Below are 16,528 nucleotides of genomic sequence, written 5' to 3' on the forward strand. Positions count from 1 at the left end.
TTATACAAAACATGGTTTAGCACCATTACTTTCATAATTTATATTGTAACTAAAAAAGAATTGACAAAGAAGAAGATAAAATGGTCAAAGCTGTTCTTGTTAAGTACCTTGGTGAACGAAAAAATGTTATTGCTAATAATAGCAGCATTATTGATTTTTTAAATGATGGTATGCATATTTATTTTTAAAAATTTCAGAAGTACACATTTAATAATGTTTATAATTTGTTGTTAAGAATAATGTAAAATTTTTACATAATATTTTGCCTAAGTAAAATTTTTGCAAATGTATATGTATGCTATTTAATATTTTCACTTTAATTCTTAATCAAGTTTACATAAGGTAACGTTAAAAGCAGACTATAAAATGTCAACTTTAAACAGATACATTTAACATAAAATGAAATATATCTTTATTTATACACATAAATATATGTTTTGTTTTATTATGTTTTATTTTAAGTTGCTGCTTTTAAGTGAGGTTGTCAAATTCTGGTGTCAAAGTTACCCCACATTACCTTTTTAATTTTTTAAATTCTTTTTAAATTAATTTGTAATATGCTTAGAGCCTACGAAAGAGACAGACAGATCTGAAGAAAAAATTATGTTTTGTGTTTATTTTAGTTTCTATGGTGTGTTTTTATTTAAAGTAATGTTTTTATTTTAGTTTCAAAGAAGTTTGCTAGTGCAAGTGGGAACAGTTGCCATTCTAAATGAGTAAAACCTGGAAGTTGAGGCCTTGTCTTTGCCAGTGTCTTAACTTTATTCAAGCTCTTTCTGCCAAAGTTTAAAGAGCGATTCCATGTGAAAACATCCAATTTTTTTTGAAAATGTAACCCTAAGTCTCAGATTTTGCTGATTTTTAAACCATCTAAAGATTTTAGTAAATTATGAACATCCTGAAAAGTTTATCATCTAATTTCAATCGGTTCCTAAGATATAGCTATTTTAAGTTTGCCTCCAACCAACAAAAATCTGCCATTTTTAAAAATGGTTCTGGTCTTAGTTTCTGTTATATGTGTGTTGGAAAGCTGAAAATTTGCACCTTTACATATTTTGGGCCAATGAATTCAATAAAACAACTTAAAATATTTAAAAATGAACATAACACCTAAAATTTAAGTGTTTACCACAATTTTACTGGGGCGAGTCCAATCACAAAAATGCCGATGTAGCTCTTTTTTTTTTTTTGGAATTTGTCCTGAATAGTTAAGTTATAGTTATTACAAAGAATTGGAGAGTGATCTTTTCTAAAACAGAAATAAAAACATGGTCAAATCTACTTAAATTTAGTGCTTAAAAACAGGTATTTTGATAAATTAAATGAGAAAAAAAGGGTTTAATTTGACAGTTTTGTAACTGAAACTGTTTTGGTAACATCAAATTGTTCTTTTAGTTGTTGTTGACTAGCTGTTTCTGTTTTTTTAGTAGTTTTATAGAATCTCATCTTAAAAAATTATAGTTTCAAAGGGTGAGAATCATATAAATGCAGATGTATATCACAAATTTAGTTGTTTTTTTTTTTAGAGGCTGTATTAAAAAGTTTAGTTGGAGTTAATAGAAAAAATCAGATTGCAACGTTAAAACAAATAAAAACATCTTCAAATATACTTAAATTTATTACTTATAAAACAGTTTCATATTTATCAAACTAAGACAAATGAACTTAAAAAAAAAGGCTCCAAAACAAATAGAGCTCTTGGAAAGAAGTTCACGAAACAAAAGTAATATACAAAATTTAAGAATTAAAAACTCAAAAAAAATTAAAATTTGTTAGTTATAGTGTTATAATAATTCACATCAATGTTATATGTTCACCCTGATTTTGTTGTTGGGACTTTGATTACTGCAATTAAATTTGACAATGGTACCCAACAGATATCATCTCTCTGTTGCCAAATGAAGTTTTGAGAAAGACCGTGAGGGTGCATAAACTTAATTTGAATATCATTTGTTGTAATATCTATCTCTGTAACCATGCCTATCCACCAAAAGGAATCGTACTTGCATGCAACAAAATCATTTAGATTTGGTACAATTATAACATCAGGCATTACTGCTTTTGACAGTATAAATCTGTCAACACATTGATGTTCGCTTGTTCTTTTAAAACCAATTTCAAATTTTGAAATGGGTATGTAATGATATTAACTTCTGGTACCTGGAATAAATTTTCCTTTTTCAAATCGCTCCTTTAGTTGCTGTCGCATTAAATTAACTGTTTCTTTGGTAATTTTATAAAATATGATTGTGTTTATATTGGTGATGCAAAACTCAAGCATATCATCAACTGTCAATATTTGGTTTTCTAATGATCTTTGCAAAGTTGCTCTTGCTGTTATTCTTTTAACAGTACCACATATGCCATCACAAGTGGATTTTCCATGGCTGGTTTCAAAAAATACCCATTCAGCTATAATCTCGAAATCTTCCTTATGGTGGCATAGTATTATAAAGTTTTTATAGTTTTTATAATGAGCAGAACATCCATCAGAAAAATAATAAATTTTATTTATACCAACTAAATATTCTTTAATGTACTCTACAATTTTCTTTTGAAATTCATACACAAAGCATGTATCATTATTATTGTCATCACTTAAAAAACAGAACAACTTATGCTGAATATTTGTTTTAGAAATTTCCTTAAAATATATAACAACAGGATGTAATGTACATTGTTGTTTATTCCAATGATAACTTTGTATTTCTGCCTGTATAATACATTCATTGTAACCTAAATTATATTTTAGCTCTTTCAAATACCGAGTTTGGCATTTAGCAATATATGAATGTGAAGTTAGTTGACTAATGTGAGAAACAACTAGTTCTTTATATTCAGATAAGTTAACTGTCTGAGTAATTAATTGTGATCTATCAGTACTTTGCCATTGATTAAATTGAATTTCTTCTTCATCAATCAATTAACTCCTCATCTAAAAATGCCTTTAAGTTATCATAACCTGGACATTTGGCACATCTATGAACCATGCATTCATTATTGCTTGTATCACAAACTAACTTAGACATTAAATCTTTGTATGTAACATTCCATTGGACAGCATTTACAAGCAATATTGAGTTTTGATGGTAAATACAAACACATACACAGTGTATACTGTTTGGTCCCACACTAATACACCATTTTGGATGCAAACTACAAAACTTTGAAAATCCTATTTTAAAATTAGGGTATTTACTTTTAAAATCAATATAAAGCTCGTGAAGGCTGCTCAACAATAATTTTTTTTGTTGTGGAGGACCACTTTTAACCTTAACACAATCTTTTTTACCAGGCATAATTCTAAAATGTTCATCTTGTTGAAAAAAATCTTGAACCAAAGCTGTAAGAAAGTCTGGTATTTTTTGGCCTATTTTCTTATCAGGTATAGCAAGAATTCCATTTTCACTTTTAAATTTCCTAGCACGTCGTATAAGATGTTCAGAAACTTCAAAATATTCTGAAGCGTATTTTCTAGACCAAGATTCAGGTGTAAGTGTTAATATTTGATTTTTTTTTTTTTTTAAATGGTTCAGCTTTAAGTTTTTCTTTCATTAAAATTGTCAAATAATCAAGATCATTTGCTTTTTTTTTTCTGTAGGATGACTGGGAAACGTTGAGGCTACACTGATGTTATCTATATTTACTCCATAAGCACTTGCTACTCCTTCCATTTTTGAGTAGGCTTGACTAGAGTTGCAAAAAAACGCGTTTTTTTCCTCTTGCGTTTTTTTGGGTCAAAAAAACGTGTTTTTTTGGTTTTTTTGGTGTTTTTTTGGTTTTTTTGGTGTTTTTTTGGTTTTTTTGGTGTTTTTTTGGTTTTTTTGACTTTTTAAACAATTTTTTTCTTTTTCTTGGTAAATAATTTGGAAGAGTTTTTTTTTATTCTGTCTGTTTATAGTATATGATAATTATAATCACAAATACAATCTATAAACACCAATTTAAAGTTAATGTTTTAATAAAAAAACTTAAATGAGCTATTTATTAAGTATATTCATTAGGCAATTTAATATTAAGTTAGTTATAAATCTAGGTATATTGTATGAGAATGTTTATTTGTCATGTTTTACTTCTTAAATATTGTTGTACATCCTAAATATTACACTCATTATTTACAGAAACTATACTTGTCCATGACAAAATAACCATTTTTACAATTTAAATATACTAATATACAATATCATGCTTATTTAATATCAGATTTCAAATCTTTAAAGAAACAGAAAATCCTAATATTTATTATGTAATAAATTGGTCTTATATTGTTTGTTACATATGTTGAATTATATTGCCAGTAAGCCCTTATAAAAAAAAGCTCTAATTTTATTTAATTTACATAATCTGATATTTTTTAATAATAATGTTTTATTAGTTTTAATTGGTTATTAATTTAGTGCTAAGTAGTGTAGCACTGTGTAGTGTAGTATACACACAATTAAAAAAAGTGTAAATATTTAAGCAAAAAACTCAATAATTTAGTAATTTTAACATTTATTTAAACTATAAAAGATATTATAAATGGATGTGCTTTCTGAGTCCAAGTCTTCCCACCCTAGACTACATTCATCTAATGATTCATAAACAAAGTCACTGTCACTTTCTACGTTAACTGCTTCAGACTCTGACCAAGGGATTGAAGTGCTAGAAACTTTATTTACACTCAAGTTATTAATTTGAGGAGTAGCTTGTACCATTTGAGGAGTAGCTTGTACCATTTTCATAACTGGAGTTTTCAATATTTTCAAGTTTTAAATTTTGTGAAATGAAAACTAGTTTTCCAGCCCTTTCAGTTGTTAAGCGATTTCTTTTTGCACTATGAATGTTAGAATAAGTACTAAAACTTCTCTCACATGCTGCACTTGAAGCTGGTAGCTGAAGAATTCTAGATGCAACTTTTGATAGTTCAGTAAAGGAACACAACCCTTTCCACCAATTTATGGGTTGAGTTATTCCAACTGCAGTCCAAATAAAAGGTTTGGAAAATATGCCACCCTTTGATTGGTAATTAGCCAAGTCAAACATCATAATTTCTTTGTTTACTTCAGGCATACTTGCAGCAATGTTGTGTATCGCCTCACATGCATCAATCTATAAAAAGATTTCTCTTTCAATAATTTTAAAATTACTTTAATTATTTAAATAGTATTTTCAAACTTGAAAATACTATTTAAGATAATTCAAAATTTTTCAAAAATTTTACTTTTATTTATTTTACTTTTATGTATTTGGTTTTAAGAATCATATATGAATTATGTGTAGTAAATACCTTTTGTTCTCCAGTCAAGACTCTGTCTTGAAATTTGGGATCTAGTATATTGGCAGCCAAGTGAATTTTTGTTAAACAAAAATCTTTTCTTTTCTTGAAGACCTTTTTGGCTTCTTCTTCTTCCTTTTTTGAGAATGGGCTAACTGTTAAGTTTTTAAAAATGTGGTCTTCCAAGAAGTGAAAAGTTTCCACAACAGAAGATAACATGGGAGTGTTTGATTCAGTTTTCTTTATTGCATCAGCTAATGGTGACAGCAATTTGAAAAAACTTTCAACCCTGTCCCAAAAAACATCTGATAGAAGAATAATTTTTGTTGTTGAATTAAGTCCACTGTTTTCAGAAATAGCCAATGTTTTTAATGGTTGCTTATTTTTCTGTATGCTATCTAAGCATGCTACAGTTGATCCCCACCTTTAAATAAAACATAAAGAAATTACAATAACTTTGATAAATTTAGAGTAAAGTAATTTACTAAATGAAATCTATTTTTATGAACGTATAATAAAATTAGTTACATAGTTCAATTTTTTTTGTAATATACAGTATATTTATACTTTTAGTTGTATTACCTAGTTCGTACTGGTAGTTTCAAGGAAATGCATGTTACTACACTAGCTGATTTTTTTTGTATATCTCTAAATGCTGCAACAGATAAATGAGAATTTTTTATCTCTTTAACAATATCAGTTACTTGTGACATCAAAACACTTAAAGTTTTCAATTTTAAAAAATCTGTGAACAGCAAATTTAAACCATGTGAAATGCATCCATAGCAATGAAGATGGGGATAACAATCTTTTAGACGAGTCCATGCATTTTTCATATTTGCAGCATTGTCAGTCACAATGCCCAAAACTTTGTTAGGATTTATTTCTTCTAAAACTTTCTTTATTTCATTTGCCATATATTCACCAGAATGGTTTAATGTTCCTACAAAACAGTTTAGGATATATTATATAAACTGTACTATATAAATATTATAAACCAATTAACTGATATGTTATTTCTGCTTACTGAAATGGTTTTCAGTGTTGTTTGTTATAAACTTAATATCAAAGTTAATTATGAAATAGTATGCATATTTTAAAAGTCTACCAGTCTGTTAAGTAAATCCATTGTACACAGTACTAAAATTATGGTTTTACCTGTAGGCAATGTCTTCCACAAAATGGGTGATGAAGAAGGCAATGTCATTACAAAGTTAATGATAGCTTCATTTCTGTAAAGAAGAAAAAACATAAACAAATATGATCTGTTTATTAACTAAATAATATAGCTTCAATTGCATCAACTAATATTATAATAAATTGTTACTGTACCTTAAATTGCTCCATCCATCACACATCAATCCAAGATAATTTGCAGTTGCTACCATCTCTTTAACATTTGCTGAAATCCTTGAAAATTCATTATCTAATAACACATTTGACACATCATGTCTTGATGAAGGCTTATAAGCAGGACATAACTTGTTCAAAAAGATTTTCCAATAGTTATTTTCTACTATATGAAGTGGCGATCCACTAGCATATATTGCTCTGGCTAGGTGTGTATCAATCAATTCCTGCAAAAGATAATGTCATACTGGTACATCAGTCAATCATAAAACAAATCTAAAATCTATACATCATGAACTTTTAATAAGCTAGTTGCCAAATCAGTTAATCACTCAAATAAGTCTTAAAATTTAAAAAATACAATACACACCTTTTCAGTTTTTGTCATGCTGTCAAACATGGAACTTGGTATTTTACTTCTACAAATTGAATTAGAAAAGGATGTTCCAAAAGAATCAGATCGTGGATTTTTTGCTTTTGGTTCAGCATCTCCGGGAGAGTCTTGCTGCTTTTGACAATAACCTGATTTGTTTGCATATAGACTTTTTACTTCATCAGGACATTTTCGACATTTTTCAATATGCTAAGTCATTCGAGTTCCGTTTTTAGACATAATGTCAAAGCAAAAGGAGCATTTAACTCTTTCCATTTTGCTAATTTGGTTCATAGGTATAAATAAATTGGCAACTACAGTTTTATTTCTCCCCCCTGTATGGCCTGCTTTATTCATTTTTATAATTAAAATTTACAATGTTAAGCAAAATATCTAAAATTTAAATATAGTTAAATAGAGAACATAATTGATTATTAAAAAGAGCATTTAAACTGCATATAACTTTTTATTTGCAACTCAAAACTTTATAAGTACAGCAAATTAATAATAATAATAATAATAAAAATAATAATAATAATAATAGTAATAATAGAAATAATAGTAATAATAATAATAATGATAACAATAACAATAGCAATAACAATAACAATAATAATAATATACACATGTATATATAATATTAATTAAAATTGAGTAAATGTAGTTAAGTATAATAAATTTAGATAAGAAGTCTTTATTATGTCAATATATAACAATAAAGTCAATAAAAACTAAATAGAGGAAGATAAAATTAACTAATAATTTTTTATACAGGACTGCTATAACCGTGTTAACCTAAAAATTAACAATAAAACAATTACCTTTAAGCATATTAAAAGAAAATGAATTTTAGTCAAATTCAGCCTTAGTTTTCCTATATAAATCTGAAAAGAAAATGGGTTTAATAATATTTCTATTAAATTTGAATTTAGTAGCTTAAATGATGAATTTTTGAATATTTACCAAAAAAACCGAAAAAACGGACCCCTGTGTTTTTTTTCCAAAAAAAAAACAAAAAAACAAGAACCAAAAAAACCTGTCACATCTCTAGGCTTGACTAATTTTCTTTTTGCTGTTACAACTTGTTGATGCTTTGCGACTCCATGAACTTTAATTGGTGAGACTCCAATTGATATTAAAGAGTTGTCTAACTGTTGTTTATTACAAGATTTACCTTTAACAAATGATACATCATCATCAATTTCACACTCCATTTCATTATCATAAACATCATCACAATTTGACAAAACCTGAATACATGAGCGACAAAATTTCCATCCTGGTTTACAGTCTAGATTTTTGGATTTAAGGTTATGAGCCATTTCAAGAGATATGATAGTTTGACCTAAAATAAAATCATTAATTTTTAATAAACATTATACTCTGCTTCTACATTTTATATATATATATATATATATGTCTTTTTAAAACATCACAACACTTATCATTCTTATTATAAATATTGGTCCTTAAGCCTGCTCATGATGATAACAAATAGTCTTTATCTCTTCGTATGATGTAGTCTCAAGCAATCCAGACCTCCAAATAGAAGTATCTTGAAAATCCTTTTCTAGATTACAAAAAATTTTTAATCCTTGTTTTTAAACAAAACATTTTGTGACATACATCATTTAAAACGTTTCCAAATCCACAAGATTCCATTTTATCAATATACTATTATTTATTATCCCTAATAAACATTTTAGGTGTTGTGTTCATTTTTAAATATTTTAAGTTGTTTAATTGGCCAAAATATGTAAAGGTGCAAATTTTCAGCTTTCCAACATACATATAACGAAAACTAGAACCAAAACCATTTTTAATAATGGCAGATTTTTGTTGGTTGGAGGCAAACTTAAGAAAGCTATATATCTTAGGATTCAATTGAAATTAAATAATACAATTTTCAGGATGTTCATATTTTACTAAAATCTTTAAGTGGTTTAAAAATCAGCAAAATCTGAGACTTATGGATGCATGCCCTTGATGTCTTCACATGGAATCGCCTTAAATGAATTTTCTTTTGTTAAAAACCCTGTATACACCCACCTTGAAAATTTTCATGCTTCTTCACCACAGCAGTGTTTATCTTTACCAGTGACAAATCTACTTGGTCAGCCTTATATGTCATCATGATCACTAGCAGAATATTGTTCACAGCATTCACCCAATTCTCTACTATTGACTTGTGATGAGATACCTACTTCACATCAACAATCTAGTGACCAATCAAATTTAGAGAGCGCAGTAGATGTATCTGAACCAGTATCTGTTCAAGAAGCTTTAGCTCAAAAATGTGCTTTTTAACAGTCTTCATTGACAGGCATTTCCAGTCAACTATCCTATACTGCTCAAATGGCTTTTGCATCTAATCCACTAACAAATGCAATCCAAAAAGTAAGATTAAGTTGTTGTATTTGTGATTTTAAAATATATAGACCTTACATAATGATATCTCATCTTAAATTACATGGTCAGGCAGGTTCAGTAGATTGCGATAATTGTTTTACTAAATTTAAAAGTGTTAGAGATTTTCAACTTCATTGTAAAAACTGTCTCATTCCAATTACTATGATTGAAGATGTTGAAGAAATTGGTGACACTGTTGAAGACATTGGGATTCCTTCAGAGAATAGAAAGCTTGGTGCATTAGCTCTACACCTGAGAAGAAAATATGTATATTCTGAAAATGTAGTCAATATTATTCTTTCAAATTTAAAAGATATTTTAACTGATAACACACCAAAAGAGGAGTTATCTACAATTTGCCAGCAGTTATCAGCAGAATATTCAAGAAAGCAGGACTTTAAAAATGCTTTCAATGTACCAAAAGTTGAATCTATTTCTAAAAATGGCTTACAGGGATTCTATATTTCATTTAACGAAATACTTAAGTTTATTTTGATATCCCCTGAATATGAAAGTGTTTAGAGAATTCTTCTGAAATATTGATTTCATTGTTTTCAGATGATTTAGGTATTACCAATCCAATAGGTAAATCAAGAGGAAACCATAAGTTGTGGGTTTTATATTTTCAGTTGTTAAATGTAGCTGATTATAGCCTCAGTAAAACTTTTTCAATATTTCCCTTATCAATAACTGGTTTTAAATCAGTTAAAAATAAAAGCTTCATGAAATCACTTTTGCTTGATTTAGTTCAATCTCTAAATGAGCTATCTTTATTTGATTGCTCAACTTTAACCAATGCTAAAGGTAAGCGATTCACAGTTAAATTGAAGAGCTTTATCGGTGATTTGTTAGCATTTAATGCAGTTGCTGGTTTTAAGGAAGGCTTTAACAGCTTTAACAGTTTTAAGGAAGGCTTTCTTAGGTGTTGTTGAGTTTGTAATTCTACTTGTTCAGATATGCTTAATCAAAATAGACGTTCTCATTGTATTGTTCGTGATATAGAAGAACATAAGATAAGAGTCCAAAAACTTGATAATCCACTTCTGCCTTTCAAGCAACGTCAAAAATGGTTAAAATTGTATGGTGTTCATTCTGCAAGCATTTTATCAGAAATTAGAAATTTTGATGTCACAAAACAAGTGCTCTTTGATCCCATGCATGATTTGTTAGAAGGTGTAATACCTTTACAGATAGAACTTTACTTAAGTAATGCTGTTTTTCAAAGTTTATTTACGCTAGATAGCCTAAATGACTTTGTAAAGTGCTTTTAGTATCCACAGGACACTGAAAAACCACCTGTAATAGTCAATTTAGTTATTAAGGGCAAATTTAGAAATGCTCAGGTGCTATCTCTTTGTCTTGTTTTGCCTATTTTTTTGAGAACAACTGCAATTGATCTTCATTTTTCATGCCTAATTAAACTTCTTCATATACTTCAATTATGTCTTTCTCCTATTACAACTGATGCTTATTTATTTTGCTTAGAGGAAAAAAAAGCTGCTTATCATACACTTTTTATGGAATTACATCCAGAAAAATTTATACCGAAGCTTTATTTTCTCATACGTTATCCACATCAATCCAGACAATTTGGTCCTCTACAATACCACATGTGCATGGGATTTGAGAGAAAACACCAATTAATTAAAAGTATCAGACATTTTAATTTTAAAAATATGCCATATACTGCCCTAAAGAGAATGATTTTAAATCATGGTGAGTTGAATAATGGAGTTCTCTGTGAATTAGATCAAGTAACTTTTAAGAAAAATGTAATATCTCGTATTCAGGTTAATGGTATTAAATATTGTCTTGGGTCATGTTTATGGTTTCATAGTAGTTCACAGTTTCTTGTTTATATAATTAAGGAGATACAAGTCAGAGGTGACACAAAGTTTTTTATTACAACACAGCTCCAGTCTGTTGCATATGATGAGATAAGAGGTTTTTTAGTGGCATTGAAGATATTATTATTCCTTTAACACCTATTTCACCAAAAAATATTCTTTTTCCTTGGCGTGCATTACTTTAAAGAGGCTGATAACATCTATATTGTACCCCCAGTACTTCCATGCTAGTTAAATAGCTAAATACAGTTTGGAGTCATTCATATAGTGCATATGCACCTATTTACAGAGTGAGAAACTACAACCGAAAGTTTACTGAAAGAATAATATTTCCACAAATTATTATTGACTGAGTTTGTAAATGTTATTTTGCTTCACTTTATATATATATATATATATATATATATATATATATATATATATATATATATATATATATATATATATATATATATTTGTATAGCTTTTTTTTCAATATTGGAAATTTTTATTGTCTTTATATTGTTTTGTTTTTTTTAAAGTTCAGTGAGTTTTAGGAATTTAAATCTTTAGAGTTTTAAATTTTTCAAAAATTGGGAATTCCGCTATATAGGCAGTGTCATTGTCAGGCTTACATCCTGATATTGATGAAAACATTTTTTGACTTACGAAGCACTTGATCATTAAATGTTATAGTTTATAACTTGTTCTAAATGTTTTATTTTAAAAATAAATTTGCATTTTTTTATTTGAAGCTTTTATGGTGTTTAATTTAATAACGACTATCTCCTAATATTATGTTATTAATATCTAATTGCATATTGATTTAGATTGATAGAATTCCTTTTGTTGGCGACATTGGACAACAACTCATTAGTTACTTTCCTCCACACATTAAACAATTTGTTAGCAGCAACTCTGTAGTAGAAGATAAGATTGTGGCCAGAGAATTAATGGCTTGTCTGTTATCATTCTGTTTCTCCCGTATCCCAACTCATGCTATCATTGTAAATAGAATTCTTCTGTACAAAATATTTTTTTCAAAGTTAAAGTTGACTTGTCTCGGCTTATATCCTTGTTATGGTCAACAATTGGTAAGTGAAATATTACATTTAAAATTGTATTTGTTAGTCCAATTTGTTCATACTAAAAGTGATAGTATTGATTTTGCATTTAAAGATTTTATTCTTTTTAAGTTCATGTACATTTTGGTTTAAATGAATAATCATTTATGCATTATGTATTATAAATAAGTAAATTTTAAAAGTTAATGTTTTTTTAAAGTTTTATTTGACAATTTATGCATTAATGTTTGTTTAGCAAACAGCCTTATCAATTCACTATTTCGTTACTTTTTTTTTTTTTTTATAAATTATAAGATTATATTTTGATTATGTTAGGATCTCATTTTTAAAAAGTTCCCAAACAATTTTCGACAACGACAGTATACCAAGTGTCACAGGTTAAAGGTGAAAAGGCTTCCACAGGATTCTGTTTCAAATAACAATAGGAAACTCAAACCTGCTGTGACTGAATTGGTAGCGAATCAAGAGTAGCTATTAAACGATGTTGAAGTAAGAAAAATATAATTTATGGATTTAAGCAATATTTATATTACTTAGAAATTCTTGTGAATAGTTTTTCTCTTAATTTATTCTAATTTTTATTTGATTAATTTCTATAGCTCTTCTATATGTTTAAAATCGACTTGTACTTTTCATTTTAGAATGAATTAAAAAAAAAAGAAAACCTTCACAGCCGACCTTGTCCATTTTAAATAGACAACTCTTTAATAATGAGACATTCAGTATGATACTAAAGAGAATTAGTTTTTCTCCTACACTAATGCTGGAGGAAGCAATTCGTTTTAATGCTGATTTCAAGGATGCTACAGTCAAGATACAAGCAATGTTGTCTTGGATTTCTCCAGAGTCTGGTAACCACACTGACAATTTGTTAAAGCTCCAGCAGAAACTTATTTCCAAGAAGACATGTGATAAATTGTTTATGAAAGCAGATGTAAGTTTATCACCTGAATTTTTGAAGTTATTTGAATTAAACAACAATATGCATGTCTATGTTTCCATGAAATAGCATACTTTTCTTTTCTGTCTCTTTTTTTTTTGCATTAGTTTAATTCTTTCACGGAAATAATTTTAAACTGGAATGTGTGTGAAAAATTGGAAAGTGTACTTTAAAAATTTTCACAATATTTTTTTGCAGTATTATTATTTTACTATTATACTATTATATATTTTTTTAGTGTGACTCTATTGGAGAATACATAAAAGTGCCAAGTTCTTATGGTCCCCAAGTGATTTTTAATCACAAGGAGTATGCCATAAGGAGTCGACAGGGTCTTGAGATGGACATTCAGCCATTAGTCAGCACCAGTGAGATGTTGGTGACTTCAGTTATTGTGTATTATTTATTGGACTTATCATATCCATCTTGTTTTGGGCAGTTGCTTAGTTTTTTTCAAGAGATATGTGGATTTGAACAATTTATTTTCATATCAAAAAAGTGCAATGCACTGTTGAACTCTTTTCGAAGTAATGTAAAGTTTGTTTGAAATATATATGCATGATCCTAAACTACATGATACTATATATAGAATAATTTATAATGATTACAAACTAATACCAATAAAAGTATTTGCATAGAACGCAGTTAATGTCCTTTTCCATATCAAACTGTTTTATAAAATAAATTGGGACTGGTTGTGTAACAACTAACAATTTATATGTATATATAGAGAGAGAGAGAAAGAGTTTTGCTTTTAGTGAATTGCATGGTCATTATAGGAAAAAAAACAACATATTTTAAGAATACTGAAATTTCCTTAAGCCTAACGGATAACATAACGGGTAATTACCCGTTATCTCAGGTTTTCAAACATAACGGATATGTTTTTAAAAAATAAAGCGGGTTATTTTTTTACTGTGTATGAATTCAATTATCATATGATTTGTTTGATATATAAATATTTGTAAAACACACATCTTCAGACCTTAACAAAAGTATAAAATTAAATTGCCCTCACTTCCTTAAAAAAATGATTTGAATTTAACTCAAGCCATACAGTTAAGTTTAGCTTTTTGCACAACAAACGTGGACTGAAAAAACTGTCACGAAAAAATCTTATGGTTCATTTTATGAAATTTCATTATAACCTCCAGGATCAAGAGAAAGATGCAAGTGATATTGAAGGTATTAATGTTTGTGAAGAATTGCAACATTTCAGCTGTAATCTCAACATGTCATCCCAACTCATTGCGCAAATGCTCCGGATTGTCTACGAGAGGTTTGTGCAAATCAATTGGATGACAAATCCAAATACTTATGTTGCTCTTTGTACTGACAACTCCAGTCGCTGTTTTAATTTAAAACTAAATTAAAACTTTAAATTAAACAAATTTAAAATTTTTAATTTTTAAAATTAAAACTACTCAAAAACTATTTACGCTTAACTTTAAACCAAGAGAGATTAGCAATAGTATCACTATTATCATTAGAATGTGATATTTGTCAAGAAATGGACTTTTCCGCTTTAAGAAGGTCTAGAAACTTGTAGCTTGCAGATATGTAGAAGCGTAATGCATAGAAAATGTTTTGTTTGTAGTATCTGATTTTTATCCTAAATACAAGTGTAATAAAACCTTAATTCAGTCCTTTTAGCATATTTTTATAATATTTCTCCCCCCAGTGCCCCGAAAAAACTTGGTACGGCCTAGCATTTGATTATACATTCGACTTTTGCTGATATTTTGTCGAACTTTAACCATAAAGTTTAGCTACTTTTTAGATTTCTTTGAACTTCAAGATACTAGCGCAAATTTAACTCATAATTATTCTATGTTTTTTAACTAAAAAAAAAAAAGCTTTAAACAAGAAGTTGGAGTTTGTTTTAAGAGATTTGAAAAATGTTATATAAACTTTACAAAAAAAGAATTTTTCAAATTGTTCCTGATTTCTAAAAATTCTTCCATGATACTTTTGTCAACACACGCAAAAAAAAAAAAAAAAAAAAAAAAAAAGGACGAGTTTCCAATTGAAACCAATCTGTTTGGAAAAATACAAATTTATTCATTTCTCAACTTTATTATCTTATTATTTTTGTTCATAATTTACTTTAACAAAACTTCCTTTACATTTTGTTTATTGATTGACAGAAAAAATTGCTTGATTCGATTGTTGCTCAATTTTTTCAATCAGTAATCTCTTCTGGATCACATGCCTATGCCTATTCTAAACGATCAACTTTATTTCGTAAAGCTCATCAAAAAAAGAAAAGGTCCTCCACTAAAAAAAGGTTCCCACTTCTAAAACAAAGGTCCCACTTCTAAAACAAAATTGTTTGGCCTCATTTATCCTATTGACTGGCCTACTTTGAAAGGTAAATATTTTGACATAAGAAAACTATCATTACGGAACTCTCTATTAAATAAGTTTCTCGTTAATTATTTTCTCATCGATGAACAAAACTTCAGAATATCTTGCATTAACTTTTTTTATTGGAAGAAATTACGTAATCAATCAATTATTTTCGTTTGAAGTCTCTTAAACAAAACAAATAAATGAAGGTGGACGTCTTGTATAGTTATACTTCCCTTACGATTCCGAAGGGAAAGAAGATTTCAAAATCAGTGTCTTTTTATTAAACTCGCATTTTTGCATTAATGTGTTTTCATAGCAAAATGCGATAAATGGAATGGTTAACATTTTTTGAATTTTATCGAAATTTTTTGCTACACTAAACGATTTTCTCATAATCGTTCGAATGTTAAATGGAAATATTAAGCATCTTAAAGCAGATGTTGCACACACCATAAGCACTTTCTCCTCTATACTTCTTTAGGAAATTCAATGAAATCAATGAAAAAAAAAATTAATGCAACAAAAAAAGAAAAATCAATGAGACAAAATGTGATTTGTTTACTGAGGCTCAACGTTTCCTCTGTTGTTAAAGTACGAAATTATTTGCAACATCCTTGAATAGATCTACAAGACAGTTCATTAAAATGTTGTGATTCTACTGTCACTGTTATTTCTATTCAAACTATTATTTTTTTCTTTCATCACGCTTAACATAAAGTTTTCTTTTTCTTGCAATGAAGATTTTTTTTGGCATAAAGCTTCCTGAATTTTTGGTGTTGAGATTTTTTTTTATTCTCTGAAGTCTACTTAGTTCTTTTCAAATAGGAGTGTCTTTGAGTATCAGGATAAAATATATAGATATTTTTATATATATATATATATATATATATATATATATATATATATATATATATATATATATATATATATATATAT

General features: G+C 28.0%; 1 protein-coding gene and 3 pseudogenes across 3 annotated transcripts; 2 read left to right on the forward strand and 2 right to left on the reverse strand.

The window, feature by feature from the left end:
- Positions 1 to 1,762: 1,762 nt before the first annotated feature.
- LOC149880922 (uncharacterized) lies at positions 1,763 to 3,555 on the reverse strand (annotated as a pseudogene).
- Positions 2,031 to 13,809, forward strand: LOC145189496 (uncharacterized). Of its 2 annotated transcripts, none has more exons than XM_090068990.1 (6): positions 2,031 to 3,492; positions 3,602 to 3,680; positions 12,046 to 12,309; positions 12,616 to 12,789; positions 12,942 to 13,234; positions 13,479 to 13,809. In XM_090068990.1, exons 5-6 carry the CDS (start codon positions 13,025 to 13,027, stop codon positions 13,785 to 13,787), a joined length of 519 nt encoding a protein of 172 aa, XP_089925116.1. In that variant the 5' UTR covers positions 2,031 to 3,492; positions 3,602 to 3,680; positions 12,046 to 12,309; positions 12,616 to 12,789; positions 12,942 to 13,024; the 3' UTR covers positions 13,788 to 13,809. The 2 variants fall into 2 exon arrangements, with proteins under 2 accessions (XP_089925116.1, XP_089925115.1); XM_090068989.1 differs by lacking the exon at positions 2,031 to 3,492 and adding an exon at positions 8,032 to 9,377 and having other exon boundaries at positions 3,571 to 3,684.
- LOC149880923 (E3 SUMO-protein ligase ZBED1-like) lies at positions 4,488 to 7,553 on the reverse strand (annotated as a pseudogene). Its single transcript, XR_016445371.1, has 6 exons — positions 6,978 to 7,553; positions 6,590 to 6,834; positions 6,416 to 6,489; positions 5,840 to 6,200; positions 5,270 to 5,681; positions 4,488 to 5,091 (listed from the first exon to the last, which is right to left on the reverse strand). The product of XR_016445371.1 is annotated as an E3 SUMO-protein ligase ZBED1-like (transcript).
- Positions 9,397 to 11,575, forward strand: LOC149880924 (uncharacterized; annotated as a pseudogene).
- Positions 13,810 to 16,528: the final 2,719 nt, after the last annotated feature.

This window comes from Hydra viridissima, unplaced genomic scaffold (genome assembly GCF_058129835.1).
Source record: "Hydra viridissima isolate aposymbiotic clone 2 unplaced genomic scaffold, HvirCarnegie_v1 scaffold_12, whole genome shotgun sequence".
NCBI classification, from domain to species: Eukaryota; Metazoa; Cnidaria; class Hydrozoa; order Anthoathecata; family Hydridae; genus Hydra; species Hydra viridissima.